Source organism: Mastigoproctus giganteus, chromosome 6 (genome assembly GCF_048544385.1).
Source record: "Mastigoproctus giganteus isolate SK-2022 chromosome 6, ASM4854438v1, whole genome shotgun sequence".
Classification (NCBI taxonomy): Eukaryota; Metazoa; Arthropoda; class Arachnida; order Uropygi; family Thelyphonidae; genus Mastigoproctus; species Mastigoproctus giganteus.
The window spans coordinates 219088244-219107994 of NC_143580.1; the positions used below are offsets into that span (position 1 = coordinate 219088244).

Genomic DNA, 19751 nt, shown 5'->3' on the forward strand with positions numbered 1-19751 from the left:
GGATCGACACTGACGGAATCCATACTGGCGATCGTTGATCAGATGGAAGGTTTCTAGGTAGTTTAAGAGTTGGCAGTTAATTGATTTCTCCATTACTTTAGAAAGAGTAGAAGGAATTGCTATGGGATGATAATTGGATGGGAGGGATTTGTCACCCTTTTTAGGAACTAATTTTATCCTCCCAACAATGAAGTTTGGTGGAGGCAGTGTCCTGGTATGGGGCTTCCTTCGTGGTTTGCTTGGGTCCATTAGTCATTATTGACAAAACCACGAATGCTGTGCAATACAGGACAAATTAGACAATTATGCACTTTCAACATTATGGCAATACTTCAGGGAAGGCCCATACCTGTATAAGCAAGATGCACCATGCCATACTCAGTTACTACTCAGTTACGACCTGAGTAGTAACTCAGGTCGTAACAGAGTGGTTTGAGGATGTGGTTTTGGAAGAGTTGGATTGGCCAGCCCAGAGTACTGATCTGAACTCTATCGAGCATCTTTGGGATGTGTTGGATCATCTGGTTCGTGCACGTCGAGATCGCCCAAAGAACAAGGCCGAACTGGTGGATGCGTTAAAGGCCAAGTGGAGGAACATATCACCTGACATTTATAAAAAGCTGGTTGAGAGTATGTCACTGAGATTGCAGGCAGTCATAAAAGCAAAAGGTTTCAGCACAAAATATTAAATGACACAATAAAAGCTCTTTTTTTGTCTAAAGGCAGGTGTCTGGATGTTAATGGTAGGGCAGTGTATATGTTTAACATGAAAACTTGATATAATTAGTATGAATTATAGTATAATTTATAATTCATTTTACATGAAAAATTAATTTATTTCTTTAAAACTGAAAAAGGAACCTGTTCAAAATGAGGCAGTTGAAGGATGTAGATATATATATAATCATCAAGAATAATGCAATAGAGAAGCTATATGCTATAGGGGGGAAGAAAATTAAGAATTAGATTAGATAAGACTGAATTACAATAACATGAATTATGGATCAGGGTCACAGCTATCGCAAAAGTACCCTACAGCCATAATGTATATATAAAATATTATTAGTATAAAATACAGTAAGTAGATGTTTATGCATAGAAATAAACTAATGAAAATACGGTGTACCCTGGGAGCGATATACGTTGTGAACGAAGGGGGGAAGAAAGGAACCGGAAAAAATAATTGTAACGATTGAAAAGTAAACCAAATGAATTTTTTGAAGAAACGACCAAGGTGGAGATAGCATTGCAGAGTCTTTCATAATTTTTGTGTCTTCATCAGAGGTCATCCACCAAAATCATGAAAAAGACAGCAATGCTCTTCCCCCCTTCGTTCACAACGTATATCGCTCCCAGGGTACACCGTATTTTCATTAGTTTATTTCTATGCATCTACTTACTGTATTTTATACTAATAATATTTCATATATATATATATTTATTTAAGATATTAGTTGTAGTGGTAAGTTCTAATAGTGCAATAATAGACAAAGTTAAGCTGGCTATAATGTATAATACGAAAGCTAGTAAGTTATAGCATCTCAAGCAACCCAACGCCTTATGCAAGTGCCCAACGCAAACTGGAAAAAAAATATATATATATGCCAAATACAGTAAGGAAAACCTTACATATCAATAACATTAAAAGAAAAATTAAAATGTTAATTATAGGCAATTAGATACATTGAAAGGGACTTTTTCGAGGGCTAACCCTTTCAATGTATCAACCATAATTAACGAGCTATCCATTTCTGTAGTCATCGTCCAGCATAACTGTGTCCAAATGATAGTCAGATAGTATAAGATAACCAGGTAGAATAAAATAACATTAAAGATGTATAACAACCATACAAAGGAAGTAACCATCCATTACAATAAGATATTTAAGTTGATATATCCCAATTTAGTAGTAAACTGGCAAGATGACTGTTAGCCCGATGGATAGCCAAATTTTAAATTATAAAAAGAGATCCATCTATAGTTGGAATTATACGTATGTAGTATATAATATATAATCATGGTAGAATCAGTAATTGCCAAGTAACAGTAGAAGCAAAAGCTAACCAAGGCGAACGGAAAAAGTCAAAGTATAGATATGGTACCTCAATCCCCCTCAAATTACTCTAATAGTTCATGAGGTATGAAAAATAGGGATCTTACAGCAAAAGTTAAAAAGAATAGAAAAAGTTAAATCATAAATTAACTTCAGATATAACCGGGAGCGTAAATTCCCGTCCCTTATAGTAAGGGATCCTGGTTATGGCAAGCAAAGTAAAGTCCTTTAGTATAAGCTAAAAATATATATAAGAAAACTGCTTACCACCGTAAAGCAAAAGTACGAAAGACTGAATGAATCGGCACGTAGATGACTTTCATCAACCGGTGAAATACCACCACTTTGCTTATTGGAGCAAAGTGGTGGTATTTCACCACTTTGCCATGAAACCCATGTTTAGTCTCTAGAGCAAAGTTTCCGGCATCCCCCTTCCCCCATACTTCTCCTTCAACCCATGCACGGTACTAAGTACTATAGATTTTGATACCTTTCATGTTTGGGGTTTTCATAAAAAAAAAAAAAAAAAAGGTTAACGACCAAAGCCTCCCCCCCCCCTAGGAAAAGTAGTTAATATCACTAAATTGCTATAATTCTAATATATGTAGCGCCCTCTGCAATTTTGTATATGCTGCTTAAATATAGAAATGCCAACAAATAGATGTTTCTCGAAGTAGCTGTAGAGGTTAATAGAATAAGTTCCTACCCATAGCCTAAATATAGGTACAACGTTTTCAATGCGTGTAAGCTATATAAAACTTACTCCATGGGCAGTGTCTACTATATACATAAATACATGTCCAACAAAGGCTACCTATGCCAAAGTAACTTCCACGAAAAAACCTACCAAATCTATGCTGTATCAGTGCAGATTTAAAGACTTTATCCATAATATGATGTTGGTTTAGGTTATAGTGCCCTTTGTTATTAGCTATCAAAATGGCCTTATGTAGATATCGTGCAATTATATAGTGTGGGAATCCATTTTTTATTAACTTAGATCTGAAATCTATAAGCGTATCTATAATGTAATCTATCTTGTTACATATGCATATTCTTCTGATACCTTGTGCGACTATGATATTTCTGTGTATCCGTTTAGAGATGTTAGAGTTCCAGTTGGTAAGGTCTATAGAATTAAAATGAAATTCTTTACGTTTGTCATACAGCTTGGTGTGTATAGTATTATTAACTATACTAATGTCTAGGTCTAGGAAGGTAGCTAATTTGGAACTGTTTGTGTTAGTACATTCTAATATTAATTCTGGTGGATAGTACTTAATTGCTTCTGTGAGAAAATCTGGTTTGTTAATAACAATCAAATCATCTATATATCTGTATAGAATAATATTGTGCTTAAAGTTATTTTCAAAATGGTGAAGGTATAGATTCGCCACTAAACAAGAGCTACATGCTCCCATAGCTATGCCTATATGTTGCTTATATAAGTTACTGCCATTAAATATGTAGTTGTTGAAAATACAAAGGTTAATAAGGTCATCCCAGTAGTATTTCTGACATGGTAATATATTTTTATATTTATTGTAATAATCACTAAACACTGTTTTTAGGTTGTTATGAGGGATACTAGTAAACAAGTTATTGAAGTCATAGGTATTAATGTATTCTATCGTATTTATGTCTATTTTATTATTTATGTAATTTAATACCAGTCTATTATTGAGAATAATATAGGAATTACCTATGTTATTGAAAATTGTTTGCAGTAATTGAACAAGTTTGTGATGGGGAATCTTAGCGTAGCTATCCCTACACGAAGTTATAAATCTAAAACCAGTAAGAGTTTTATGAAATTTAGGTATACAGTATATGTTTGGATACAAGGTGTTATTGTTAGTTAACTTTAACTTTCTATGCCAAGCCCGTATTATAAATATATATATATTTATATATAATCCAATTAATCTAAAAATTAAATAGAGATAAAAATTAATAAAAAATAAACAAGAAAAAATAGTACGAAAGCTAACATCAGTGGCAGCAGAAAAGCATAGTCCACTACATGCTGCTCATAATAATAATAAAATAGAATTTTTGCCAGTAGCATGGCAAACCATTAGAGTGAAAATAAACTGAACCAAATAAAAAATAACAATAACAGAAAATATAAGGGGGGGGATAAAGAAGGAGAGGGTAGTGTTGAAGCAACGTTCCTAGAATAATTTAGAAAATAAGCCAATTAAAAGAAATTTAGCGGTGCCCCCTCGTAGGCACCTGTTTTCGAATTATGTGAAATCTCACTAAGGTGGAAACGTAGACTAACAACATTACATGACCAAATAAATTAAAAATAATGAAATGAAATAAAATAGACTGACCATTATGTCCCATCTCGACAGAGGACCACGAGGCCAATAATAGTCAGGAATCACTGCATTTCGAATGCTAAACAAATCCACGCAACGACGGAATGATACCAAGATCAAACTGCTGATGCAATAGATTTGCATACGGTGGTCCTTATACAGCATAAAATAATAAAACAAAGTCTAGTACTCGCATGGCCAAACCACACCACTGACAAAACAATAGTTGAACTGAAGATATATAGAAACAAATTAGGCTATAGATGGCGGTACGAATGCAGCATTAGCACATCGTCACACTACTACCCCCAATGTAAATATAATCCAATTAATCCATCTATAGCCTGATTTGTTTCTATATATTTTCAGTTTGGCCATGTGAGTCTAGCTTTCTGTTTTATTATTTTAAGCTGCTTAAGGACCACCGCTATGCAAATCTATTGCATCGGCGGTTTGATCTTGGTACCATTCTGTCGTTGCATGGATTTGTTTAGCGTTCGAAATGCAGTGGTTCTCTGTCGAGATGGGGCATAATGGTCAGTCTATTTTATTTAATTTCATTTTATTATTTTTAATTTATCTGGTCGTGTAATGTTGTTAGTCTGTTTTCACCTTAGTTTGATTTCACATAATTCGGAAACTGGTGCCTACGAGGAGGCACCGCTAAATTTCTTTTAATTGGCTTATTTTCTAAATTATTCTAGGACTGCTGCTTCAACACTACCCTCTCCTTCTTTATACCCCCATTTATATTTTCCGTTATTGTTATTTTTTATTTGGTTCAGTTTATTTTCACTCTACTGGTTTGCCATGCTACTGGCAAAAATCCTATTTTAATTATTATTATATATTTATATATATATACAGGAATGACTAAACTTATTAAATTATACACACCACTATGTTATAATAACATAATTTAGAAATTTAATTATTAAATTTAATTAATAAGTGAACATTACAAAAAACTTAAACGTTTCAAAACATGGTTCCTTCATCTGTGGGAATTTGATTCCCATTCATCTGTTCTCACAGATAAAGGGAATGTTGGAAATGTTGAGGTTTCAATTATGTTATTGCATTGCAGTGCAGTGCAGTGTATGTTTTAATTAGATGCAGTGTATATTTTAATTAAATTGAGGAAACGTTTCTTATGCTAGTGTATTTTAATATATCAAAATGCACATATAGGAAATCGGATTAATTTGAAGTGCAAATGAGCAAAAAATGACTGTCTTTAAAATCATCATCAAATGACAATCAGTAAGCAGAAATCCATCTTACTGGATGCTGTGTTGAATACTTTTTCTCCAAACATTCTAGTCTAGTTGTTTAGATAATTGAACCACATTAATTTCTACCTCCCAGTTCTGTTTCCCCCCCCCCCCTTTCCCTTTTAATTTTTAATCCAGACACCTGCCTTTTAATTCCAGGATTAAGTTAGGAATACTCTTGTGATTTTTTTAAGCAATGATTTAACTTGTCTCTCTCCATTTATTGTTTTTGCCAATTCTTTCTTTTCACATTCTTCAAATTATCTCATCGTTTATTAATGTTATCTGTTTTATTTTAAATGTGCATCTCTATGTGAACATTTTGAAATAATTCAGGATTATTACTCATCCAAACCTTTATATGTTATTTAGAGAGACATCTCCAGTTCCCTCTGTTCTCATCAAAGTTGGAATGCACTGAGACATACTGATTGCATTTCTAACAGCCACCTTTCACCTTTCCATTTCATAGCATCTTATCATTTCCTTTTCTGTTGAATATCATTTCTTAACATTGTTCAAAGTTTATTTGGGTCTTGTTATGGATTTACCCATGATGGCAGTGTTTCTGCTGTTGTGACTGTCATCATTCTTATAAAAATTGGAAATACCTGATTCTAGGCAAATGAAGAACAGATAGTGATAAAGTTATAATACTTATGAATTGTCATAGCAAATTCATTGGTCCCTTAAATTTCTGTTGTCAGTTTTCAGTTGTGTTTAGAATCGTGGATGGTTCTAAAAACAGCTGAAAACCAAACTAGATCTGGCCCTGAGGTGGCATGCAACACATTTCCAACATAATATGGGGCATACTGCAGGAAAAGGTTTGTCACCCCTATTGTAATGCATGAATTGTTAAAGGTGGAACACTGTGGAATATTTTATTAATGTAATTATAGGTTATGTATATATAATACATTATAGTTGTATCTGCTGATCTAAACTATATGTGTATTTGGTTTAATTTTCCAAGTTTCTAATGGCTATTCTGATGGCTGCTGTTGGTGTGAGTCAATTAAGAATGCAGGAACTGTTTTAAAGCAATTCATTTGACATTTTGTTATTAATATGTGGTCTGTGTAATTTCACAGTTAAATATATAAAATTTACTTTTTTTAAAAAAAATTGTACTAATATATCTGGCTACCATGGCCTTCTTTCTGTTGCAAATTTAGAACTGAGAATTTGAATTGCAAATTAAAACATTCCATTTGTATGTTGATAAAGAAGTTTCACTCAGTGTTAAATTTACAGCTTGAATTTTCTTTGATATATATATTTTTTTTTCAAATACTTAATAAATTCATAAATTTTAATAGTTATTGCATTTCTAAAGTAATTAGTTTTTATTTCTAATTACATTAATTATATTAATATAATTTCATTTCAACATAATCATAAAATAATATAGACATGAATATAACAGAAGAAATTTAATAGCCTAACTATTTCCTTATAAGATTTTTGTAATATTCTCTAAAAAAAAATCTTTTGTATGCTGTCTTTTGCAGAAGATCTTATCTCTAGTATTTGCTCCTCTATTGAATTACATTCAAATATTGTTCAGCTTTCTTCAGAGGGTTTTGTTGCACCTAAAGAGTGTGAGCTAGAGAAGACAAGATCTACTCAGATTCCTCTTAGGTTAAGCGTTGAAACGCTGAAGCAAGCACTACCTCAGGTGTACCTCTACCATTATGAGAATCAAGCTCTTCAGTTGTTGGTGCATTTTGCAATGATAGCTCTGGCAATGTTTGATAATGGTATTGTTTTAGAGAAACAAGGTAATATGGTTTTAACTTTTTTAATATAAGTAAAGCTTTTTGATAATATCTTTTATGTGAAAAAAAAAAAAGAAGCCTAAACTCTTAATGGTGTTTAGCTTATTTGAGATATGCAAACAATCTAAATACCATCTTTTAAAGAATCATCTAAACACATCTTCTTGTCCTTTGCAAAATGACCTCTGATAGTGTTGGCAAAATGATGCAAAGAAGCAAGCTTATATGGCATCAACAGAATGAGGGAATTCAAGATAATGGTGTCACCTTCCCTCACTTCATTTACCTATTCCTTTCTGATATTTTTCCAAACCCACCTTAAATTTAGATATTCTTCTAACCTCCAGAAGAGTAGCTGGTAGTTCATTTCATCATCAATCATTCTTTAATTAAAGGAAAATTTTTAGACATTTAGTCTACAATTAGTCTTCCTTGCACCATGTGGCCATTTCTAATACTAATACTCTCAGTATTTAGTTCACTCAAACCTTTTAATGCCTTAAACACTTCAGTCAGGTCGTCCTGCAAATCCCTGGTTTCCAAGCACTAATTAGCATTAGCAAAGGTACATGATGCAAGAAAGCAAGCTTATATAGCATCAGCCAAACCCCCCTCCCCCTTATTTCATCCATCCACTCGCTCCAAAAGTTTGTCAAGTTCTGTCTTGAATCTATTTAAGCTATCAACTTCTACAACGACAGATGGAAGTTTGTTCCACCCGCTGGCTAAAGGCAAAATTCCACACATTAGCCTACAACCATCTTCCTTCAATTTGAATTTATGCCCTCTCAGGCAGCCAGGTGGGAAGGAGCAGCAGTGTGTAGCACACGCTTCTTGATTAGACCGGGATTCGAGCCCGTCACTACCAAATACGGAGGATGCGGAAAGGTCAGGGAATGACCACCGCACCGGAGCAATATGTCTTTAGTTGCTAATGCTCCTATAAACCAAATAACAACAACAGCCCTCTCAGGTGATTATTCTGAGCAAGAGGAGGAATCCCATCCGCATTGAGCTTGCTCAAACCATTCAAGGCTTTATACACCTCAATCAGATCACCTCGCAGGTGACTAGTCTCCAGACACTGTAATTTGCAAAACTTAAGCCTTTCTTCGTAAGAGCAACTCTTTGTTCCATTCACTAATCTTGTTGCCCTTCTCTGTACTCTTTCCAACAGCTCTACATCCTTCTTAAAATGAGACCTCCAGACCTGTATACAGTACTCAAGGTGTGGCCTGACCATTGCTTATACAAGGGGATAATCACCTCCTTATCCCTGCTAGAAAAATTCCTGTATATCATCGACAAGACACCATGAGCTACTCTTGCAGACCGTCTGCACTGCTCAGAAAACTTCATATCTGCCTGCACAATTACCCGCAGGTCCTTTTCATTTTTACCACTGTCAGTGTGGTACCACAGAGTTGATACGTTACTCTGGGATTACTGCTTCCCATATGTAGTACTTTACATTTGTTAATGTTAAACTTCATTTGCCACCTCTCAGCCCATCTGCTCAACTTTTCTAGATCCTGTTGCAGCAGTGTACTGTCATTAGTGTCATTAACGATCCTGCCAACCTTCGTATCATCTGCAAACTTGGACATTAAACCTGATGTACCATCATCAATATCATTTATAAATACAGAAAACAACAATGGACCCAACACTGAACCCTGAGGGACTCCACTAATAACATTAATCCACGAAGAGCAGTGTCCATTGATTACCACTCTCTGTCTTCTCCCACTCAAACATTACTTTTTCCCTAGCAGCAATTTGCTTCCAATGCCACACTGCTCCAATTTGTGCAGCAGTCTTCCATATGTAACAGTATGCTTTTCTAAAATCCAAATATATGATATCAAAGTTATTCTTTGCATCCAGTTCCTTTGTGACTACATCATAGTATCCAATCAAATTAGTCAGAAAAAACTTCTCCATTACAAACCCATTCTGTGTCCGAGCTATAACTGAAGTCTTGTCTAGATGATCCTGCAATGATTCTTTAACCAGTTTCTCCATTAATTTCCCTGGAACAGAAGTTAAACTACTAGGTCTTTAATTAGGGCCCATCAAGCTCTCTCGCTGAGAGCTTGATGGGCCCTCAGTTTAAATCCTTTGAGGGCATCCACCCTGTCCTTCAAGCTCTCATATAAGACCATAACAATGTTGAGTTGGCACATGATTTCCTCACACTGCTTACATTGCGCACACACAAAGACCTCCCCCTCGGCAATATCATGTCCCATTCCTGATTGCTCCACAAACATCAAACAAGCAGTGCATTTCAATAGACTGTGATTCAGAGGACAACCGCCTCCCCTCCTCAATTCTCCCCTGAGCCCCACACACTTCCACTAGTTTGAGCCTTTTGCTTTGCTGCTCTGGTCCGAGTCATGATTTCTATTCAAGTTCAATAAAATTCCAATACAAAATATAACCCTAAACCTATATCCCAATGCAGTTTATTTTATAGAATAAACTAAATATAATTTATAGAACTCAAGTCTTTCTCTTGTTGAGAATGCTCTTTTGTGCTTTTAACTATTTTGTTACTCTTCTCTGTGTGCTTTCCAAAAGGTCCATCTGTTTCCTCAGTGAGGCCTCCAAGCTTGTATTCCATATTCAAGATGTATCCTAACCATTGCTTTATATAATTGAAATAATTGCTTCTTTGTCTCTACCTGCAGAGTTACAGTATATTATTGACAAAATCTCATGAGCTTGCAGCCTGTTTGCTATTCAGAGAATCTCATATCAGATTGTATATTTACTCCCAAAACCTTTTCATTATCAACATCTTGAATCTGATGGTAAACAAATGGTATGTCAGTTTCAGATTGCTATCACCTTAATGCAGAACCTTGCATTTTCCACTGTTAAATTTCAGCAGTTATTAACCCATGAATAGTTTGGCTGAGTTTTATAACATGAGTGGTTTGGCATCCCTGATGGGATGAATTTTAACCTTAAATTTTGAGAAGAGTATTTAGTATTTTGAATTGTGCTTATAATTACGCAAATTCTTGATCTTTATCAATAGACTGCAATACTTAAGTTTATTATTTGTTATTTTTTAATAATAATTCAAGTTTTTTTAAATGTGTTTTTTGACACTAGAAATGTCAAAGAATGTTTGACGCCAGAAATGAAACAAAAAAGTTTATTAATTATGCTTGAAATTTTGAAAATACATTGGTACCGTATAATAGAAATGTGATAATATTAATTGCTACCAAATTTAAATTTTTAGATGTTTATTGCACAAAACTTTGATATTGTTCCAGCATTGCAAATTAAACCAGAAAACACCTTGAAATTAACATTTTTTGATGAAAAAAAAAGTAATAATAAACTATCATTATTTATTTATTCCTGTGTTGAATTAAATTGTAAACTTGAAATAATTACATAAAATCATTCTTTTACATTCTTTTCAAGATTCCTGTGACATTTGGCAGCCACACACTAGCAATTCTTCCTGCAGACCCAGACCGCCATGGTCCAGGCCTACAGGAGAAGGGGTTCAAAAAAGATATGTATCCAATCAGAAGAAGTTGATAGAAGGTTGAAACAAACACCATGCATTACACTTTTCCAACGTAGTCACCAGACAAAAAGACACTTTTTTGCCAATTATTACACTTTCACAGGCAATTTTGTAAAAGTCCTCTGACTATCCTTCAAACCATGACTCAGCAGCAAAAATCACCTTATCATCAGTAGCAAAGTGTTTTCCATGAAGAAAGGACTTTAGGGCAGGAAAGAGGAAGAAATCCGAGAGTGAAAGGTCGGGGAATAAGCAGGATGCGACAATATGTCAAACCCACATTCGTGGGCACACCTCACTGCAGTATGCAAGGAATGTACAGGAGCATTATCGTGGAGCAGGCACACACACACCTTTTGACAGCTTTCCCCATATTTTTCTTTTATAGCAGCACGTAGCTTTGAGGAGGTTGGTATAATACTTTGCTGTCACAGTACAGCCCTGTTGAAGGAATCTGTTAGATTATACCATGCTGATCTCCCCTCAGAAAAACTGACAGCATCACCAGCATTTGGTTGCACCTTTGCCTTTTTGCAGGAATGGTGATTCTGCATTCTTTCATTGTCTTGATGGGATCATAGCAATTGATCCAAGTTTCACCCATAGTGACTAGCCATGAAAAAAAAAATACTTTTGATTTTCATGCACTTTGACGTTTCATGTGCACATTGTACCCTTTCCATCTTCTGGTAAGGGGTCAGAAGTCTAACCGTCTAACAAACACTTTTCTCACATGCAACTGTTGATGGATTATGTTCTTCGCAGACAATACACTAATTTGGAGCAGTGCAGTTAGTTTTTTGACAATATTTTGACACTAATATGGTGATCTTCCAGGATTAGTGCCTCAACTTTTGCAACACTCTTTTGTTACAGCAGTTGCTGGGCATCATTTCATTGGTATAAACATTTGAATTGTTTACACCAATGTGTAAACACTTTAACCTGGACAGTCTTCTCCATAAATAGCAACCATTTTTTCATGGATTCTTGTGGGTGTTTTTCCTTGTAGAAAGAGAAACCAAATCACTGTTTGTATTCCATTGTGGATTCAGCACTGCAAAAAGAAAAAAAAAAACAAATTGTCAGATTGAAACCAAAAATTGTGTGGTTACTATAGAGATTTCAAGGTGTCACACGCACACAAAAAAATCATATTTCTATTACAACTACTTCTTGTGTGAATACGAATCTTTTTTTGAACCACCTTGTATATACCTGCTTGTGTGTGGCTTGCAATAAATGAAAAAAAAAAAAAAATAAATAAATAAATAAATAACAAACAAATAAATAAATAAATATATTCAGACCTCTATATAATGAAATCGATTGTTCCCTTGAAAAAATTCGTTAGACAGAAATTTTATTATAAAGAAATATCTCTTTTTTTCAACAGTGAAAAATACTGTAAATTCAGAAATATAGTAAAAGATGGGAAATAAATTAGATATAAGTGGCAGTGAATAAATTTTCTAACTAAAATGTTAGAAAATTTATTTGCTCAATTAATTGTTTTAAAATAAACAATTTATTAATACATACATATTAAGAAATGACTACTTACATGATGTCCACAATATATTAGTACACTTTTAAGAATTATGTTGTAAAATATTTGGTTATTTTTTGTTGTACAGTGGATTTTACTGTACATCGTTCATACAAATGTGTGCATTTGTTTAAGCAATCAAATATATTTTCTGGCACATTTTTTTCACACTGAAGGCCTCTATGCAAAGTTTCAAATGCTGCCAACATTTCACGTTTGGAAGGTTTAATATTTCCCTCATTTTCATCCAACTCATTGTCGATATTGTCACTAGTTCTTTGAATACTCTCCAAAATGTTCGAGTTACTCTGATATTCAGTTACTATGATATAATTTTCAACTCCTAAATATTCTTAGGTGCCTCCGTAGCCAGGTGGGAAGGAGCAGCAGTGCGTAGCACACGCTTCTTGATTGGACCGGGGTTCGAGCCCGTCACCACCAAATACGGAGCATGCGGAAAGGTCAGGGAATGACCACTGCACCGGAGCAATATGGCCTTAGTTGCTAATGCTCTTAAAAACCAAATAACAACAACAACAATCCTAAATATTCATCAAGAACAATTTCTCCACTGATTAAACCTTGGTTGAAACCCTTCCCAAGACTGCTCAATATCTTGTAGTAGTTCATCCCTCTCATCGCTGTTAATTGGCATTTTAGCAAAACCTGCTTTTGCGATAGCGAAACAATTCTTAATTTTTTCCGTCACATCTTGACTCCACGCTTTTGCCAACTCTGCTATGCACATCTGCAAATCTATAACAGAATCTATAGGTTGGTTGGTTTCTACTCTCAGTATAATTTTTTTCAGTATATGCCTTCAGTAGTGCATTTTCAAATCCTTGAGCACATTAAATTTGTCCAAACAAGCAGAACTGGCTTGGAATGTTTTATGCCCTTGATGAGATTCATGCTCCATAGCCTTTTCTTTTATTAATGTCCCTGATATCAGCACGTTTTGATCTCGAATCAACTTCATCCACATAAAAATTGCTTCATCTACCTCTTCACAAAGGCATAATTTTGCACGCCTCCAAATGGGTTCCGTTTCCTCAAACAATTTGAGAATCGAAACACCGGTTTTTCAGAATGGTTGACACATTACTGGCAGGGGCACCAAATTTTAAAGCAACTTCCTTTTTTTTTAATGCCGCGATCTATACTATTAAGCACTTCCACCTTTTCCACTACGTTTAAGGATTTCCTCTTAAACGTTGTAAGGTTACTTGCACAGCAGCTAAAATAAAACTGATTTAGGGATCACTTGTACCTACCATACAGAGACAGGAGAAATTTAGTGAAAGTGTGGATGACTCATTTCTTAGCAACAACAGAGGAATTTCCCGGATAAAGGAAAATCGCTCTCTCCTAATTTTCTAATAGGATGCTTACAGTAGAAAACAGGTGGATCAGACCCAATGTCCACTTCAGGAATATGCCTTAATCTTTGCCAATGGCTGTGGACACACAGATAGTGATTGAGCACGACTTCTCAGTACACTAGTGTATAGGATGTATAGGTTTAACTACTTCTTTTTAGCCATTGCTGATCCCCTGCTGCACATCCCGTGCTGTGGTTGGCCATTTTCTTCCTGCAGGGTTTTAAGGGCACCACTGAATTGTAAAATATTTTAGCTTTTAATGCGTGGAATTATTCCCTTTAGCTCTTAAAAGCTAACAGGATTAATTCTTAATCTTTTTAGCTCTTAATTCGTGCTTTCTACAGTATCAGCTCTATTCCCTAAAGGCCTGAGGTGTGAACAGTGCTTACCCAGGTCTGTTGAAATAAGTTTGTTATATGGAAATTTTCTTCATACAGAAACTGTTTTTAGTGTAATGACCAAGGGAAAATCAAAAAAGTTTGCATTAATTCCTCCATGCATATATATATATATATATATATATATATATATATATATATATATATATATATTGGAGAAATTAATAGGTTTGATAAAAGTACAAAGATGGAAGTGAAATTTACACAAAATGCCAAAAACTAAAAGGGGAAGGATAGCAGAAATAAGAAAAGTTGTAGGTGTGAAAAAAGGAAAGAATGTGAATATCTTATATGTTATAATGAATTAAGAGAATTATAGGCTGAATTAAAAAGCTAATTAGAGAAGAGGGAACTGCAAAGTAAAATAATTAATACAAAGTGATTAAACAAATAAAAGGTGAACTAGCCAGCATCAGAAATAGGTGGGCAAATTTAGCTATAAGTTGAAAAAAAGGGGGTAGCAAAAATGCAAAAATCTGATGTTAGTTAAAGTAAATATTGATACATGTTCAGGTATTTTATCAGAGGACTACACCTGACCATGTATCAAGAACTGCATTTCTATATTATCCGTAATAGTGGAAGAGAAGCAAATTAAAGAATAAAACTTGTGTGATAAAGCAGCATTACTCACAAAATATGGACAAGGTAGTCACAATGCAGTGTAAGTTATATAAAAATTAAGGTGAAATTAAGATAATGCTGAAATAAATTAAAATATAAATAAGTGTTTTCAGAGTAGGGAAAAAAAAAATGGTTAAAATCTGTATTGTAATTTATAATAAATATTGGTATTGGAATTTAGTAGAAAAAGTACATAAATTTGATAAATTTAGAACAAGCAAATGGTATAAGGCAAGGGATTAAATTGAGGATAGGGAAGGAATAAAAGTGTAATTAAATAGAGACGAAGATAGCAAGAGATTAAGGATAGTAGGAACATTTGTATCACCCTCTTATTGCACTAATAGCTTTACAAAGTGTATTATTGGAATGTAAAAAAGGTAGAAGTAGAAAGTAAAGAGATAAAAAGTAAAGAAAAAGGTATTAAACGTACTAGGCTAGCTGGGATTGTAAAGCGCAACCTTTTAGTAAGGGCCCTGACTTTGTGTGTTAGTATAAAAAAGAAACTAATACCAGGTGCTTGTGAAGAAGGGAAAATGAAAACGAAAATCAGGAGCCGAAAAATATAAGTCGAAACAGGCAGAAACAGAAATCGAAAGTATAATGAGAAAAAAAGTATAAGATCGATACGTGGAATTTTCAAGTAATGCTTAGTGGAAGGAAGAAGGCATGAAAAAATATTGCAAACATTCGGTTGAGTTGATAAGTTTATCTAAAACAGTACCACATTAGATACTGTGCTTCAGACACAATTATTTATAGTAAAAGAACAGACTTAATAGAGAGCTGTGAAAAAAAAAAAAAAAAAAAATTAGTGACCTTTATAGTCGCATTTTGATAAAATATGTGCGTAGAGATACATAAAGTGGAGTTGTTGGTAAAGAGAAGGAATTATCTATAATGATAATCTATAATGATAATTGAATTCTGTAGATACAAAGGCAAAAATATGTAGAAAATAAACATAGATCAGTCTATAAATAAAAAATACATATTGAACTCAGTAGTGACTAGTCTAGCAAATCAGAAAGTAATAAAATGCCTCTTATAGGTATAAGTAAAAAGGCATATAGAATGAATGTAGATTAGAATTAATAGAAAGTAGACCAAATGGTGTGGCTACTATATATCTAAAAACTTTGGAGGTTGTATAAGTAAAGCCTTGTAAAATATATAAAGAAATTTTATAAACCAGGGTAGCTTTGTCTAATTTTTGGAACTAATTACCATTTTTAATTTTCTCATTATAAGAAAATGGTCACTTCCAATCTCAAATCTTCTGTATCAAGTAGTTGTTTAAGAAGATCCTTTTCTATAATGATACAGTCAATTATTCTTTTCTTGTTTCTGTTATGTTCCCTCCATATAAACTTGTGATTATCTTGATGCTTAAATACTATGTTTGTAATTAAGAGCACATGCTTGCATAAAATTCTAATAGCTCTGTAGGTGTAATTCTCATTTTCTACCTATTTAAACTTCCGACAACTACATATCTTTCTTTGTCTTTAGTTTCTACTGATATTTCTAAGATATAAGAAGTGAAATAGAAATAACCTTTCAGTTTCATTTCTTTACGGTTTATTCCTATTTCTCTTCTGTTTTGCTTTCAGTAATCTGTTATTTTTCTGTTCCTTCTCTCTTTGGTTAGACTACAATTTTCTGCTTTCTTAGAAGTTTATATCACTTTAACTATTATAATAGGTCATATATTCTTTTGAGTTACATGAAAAAAAAATTGTCATTTAATTTTCAGATGCTGTTTTTTGCAAGTATAAAGTTCTGAGAAGGTTACTGCAGAGAGAGTTTGTGTTTGAAAGGGAGAAAGATGAGGAGGTAAGCAGTCAATATTTGTTCATTATTAATAATTTTGATAGTTTATAGTGTGTTGTGCAGTTTTTATGCATAGCACACTATAAATCTTTATCCGTCATGTTCCCTCTGTATACAGATAGTGAAGTTGTTGTTAGTTGCTAGAATGCTATTGCTGCATACAATCCAGAGTAATAATGTATGCAGGCTTGGTATACTCTGATTAAGGTACCTTTGTAAAGACTTTCCATACAGCTATTACTACATTGCTATGATGCTGTTCAAGGATCAGATGCATCTAATGCATACACCACACTATCTACCATGCTCACTCTTCTTTAAGAGTTTCTGTCCATGGCAGCAAACCTGTACAGACTTTATTATGACAAGGAAGGAAAATACAACTAGCCCTCATAACCTATTCTATGTGGACTACAGATAACTATACCTTGCAAAAAGTATCTTTGCATCCCTATAGTTGGACTTTCCTAGCTACTCAAGTGAGTTAGAATAGTATATAAGGAAGGCATATGAGCCACACAAGTTATTTGTTCTTGTCATAACATTGAGCCAAGGCGCCTGATTTCGAGAACCGTGTTATTGTTGGATGTCGCATTGTTGGCTTGGCAATTTGTGCAATCAGTGACAGCCTATATCATCCAAAATTGACTGTTTCCGATGTTAAAAATGGAAGCGTAAGAAAGGCCACGGAAGCTCACTCCTTGTGGCCAGAGGGTACTCAGAAAGGTAGTATGACAATCTCATCAGACTTCTCAGCAAAATAACCAGGACTTTAAAGCATCAGATGAAAACACTACTTATGGAGCTCCATAGCCTCAGTTTTCATGAGAGAGTAGCATAACCAGTCTTGTCTTGCATAGTGCTAAAAATGCTGTAATTGGTCTTAGAGTGGAGGAAATCAATTCTGTGGAGTGACAAATTTCACTATACTTTATTCCAGTCAGATGGGTGGCTGTCGGTGTAGAGGATTCCTGGAGAACATCTGCTGCGAGAGTCCATTGTGCCAGTAGTGAAGTTTGGAGGAGACAGGGTTATGGTGTGGAACTGTTTCTTGTGATATGGCCTAGGACTTTCGGTGGTTCTGTGGGGAATCATGAATACTGATACCTACCTTAACATTTTTGACACTTCTATGCTCGCTATGATGTGTCAGTTATTTGGTACAGTTCCATATTTATTTGTTTCAACAGGATAATGCCCTATGCCATACTGCTAGTACTGTTTGAGAATGGTTCATGGACATGGATGTATCAAAGCTGGAATGGCCACTGTAAAGTAATGATTTAAACCCTGTGGAACACCTGCAGGATGGACTGGAACATCACATGTGGATCAGACCAGTGCTCCCATATAGCCCAGCTGATTGCTGTTCTTCAGGAGGAACAGAGGACTGTATCCAGTGCAGTGTATTATTGGAAAGCCTGTTGGCAGAAAATAGTCGGAGGGGAACTGACATGCTGTTGAAATGAGTGGCAGCAACTCTAGTGTCTAGATATTTTTTTGGAGTGTAGTGTACATGTGCGGATAGTGTGCATTTGATAAACTTTGTTGATTAGGCATTTATGATCTTATTTGTTCTAATGAGTAATGTACTTTATTAAATCTAACTGATGTCTGCACATCAGTCTGCACATAATTTCTAATTTCTTCCTTGTGAGAAATAAAAAAAAAAAAAAAAAAAAAAAAGTCACAAAAAAAATACACAACAGTCTCACTGTTATGTGAATCCAACGGTTAACTGATGAAGGCCAAAATAAATCCCGAAAGCTTTTTGTATTACTGGTTACTGTATGTATCTAAATATTCTGTTTTTACTGTTTATCTTATGTATTTAACATTAAACCTAGTTTAACTACAACTTGTCATTTTATTTTGCTTTCCGTTCCACTCTGTGCTACATAATAGAGAATATAGAATACATAACAGTCTGTATAGTATGGTTTTGGGGACCTTTGGGTTGTAAAAATCTGTTATATGGTAACTCTTGTGTTGTACTATTGTATTTTGTAATAATATACATTTGTGTATTAAGAAACAAATTTTAAAACACTGGATTAACTCTTTTTTATTTTGTGTACTTTCCTTTAGGACTTCAGCCATACATTACAGGGATTAGTTGATGAAGGTATAGTGAATGTGAGAGAGGGAAATATTATTACCGTGAAAAGGGGTGCTAAGAAATTGGATTTTCTCTCAAAGTTGTTAGATCATTTTCTGTTTTGCTATCAGGTAAAATTCCTAGTTAATTTGTTACCACCATTTACTTGGTCACTTCTGTAACTTTATTCTTGCCCTGGTTTTAATTTAAATGGGAAATGATGTTTGTAATTATTTTGAATACCATAATATTGCAGATATAATTTTTAAATTATGTGGTTAATTATAAGAGCCTGTTGGACTTGGGGGTTGATCCCTGTGAGTTGAAGTGCCAGTGTAACATGATCCTTCAAACAATTTTGCCTAATCAGCGACAGCCACGTGCTATTGGCAGAAAGGACATATCTTCTGGTTAAGACGTGTCCTTCCTAATATTTGATGTCCAGGATTTCAAGATCCATTGCTGGTTGGAATAAACCCCCATATGTTGCACTAGATACACTTTGAAAAGTAGTGATGATATGTGAATACATCCCAACATCCCACCTTTGAATCTGTATTGTTGCTGTAGTTGAATGAATATTAGAAAAGTGGCCTTGGGCATTGAGAAACATGATGTAAAAGATTTCTTGTAACAGTTGAAAAATACAACTGAATAACAACTAGAATTAAAATCAAAATTTTAATAAAATATAGCTACATAAACATGAATAAAACACTAAAAATATTAAAAGCAAATACAAATAAAGTAACAATAATACTGATAAGATTGATGAATAAAAGTGCTAAAATAAAGTGAGGTACGATAACAAGATTATGGTTTTGGATGGATGCCACCCTTACCCTTCTTTCCAATAAGTCATGAATATGACTGCATTTC

The 19751-nt window shown here is 34.2% G+C and overlaps 1 protein-coding gene across 1 annotated transcript in view; it reads left to right on the top strand.

Annotated features, from left to right (window-relative positions):
- Positions 1 to 19751, top strand: part of Gnpat (dihydroxyacetone phosphate acyltransferase) — a 153907-nt gene that overhangs the window by 100958 nt on the left and 33198 nt on the right. The window contains exons 9-11 of the mRNA XM_090375697.1: positions 7169 to 7438; positions 16698 to 16777; positions 18863 to 19003. Coding sequence (XP_090231823.1) covers positions 7169 to 7438; positions 16698 to 16777; positions 18863 to 19003 — 491 coding nt within the window. The remainder of the gene's footprint in view (positions 1 to 7168; positions 7439 to 16697; positions 16778 to 18862; positions 19004 to 19751) is intronic.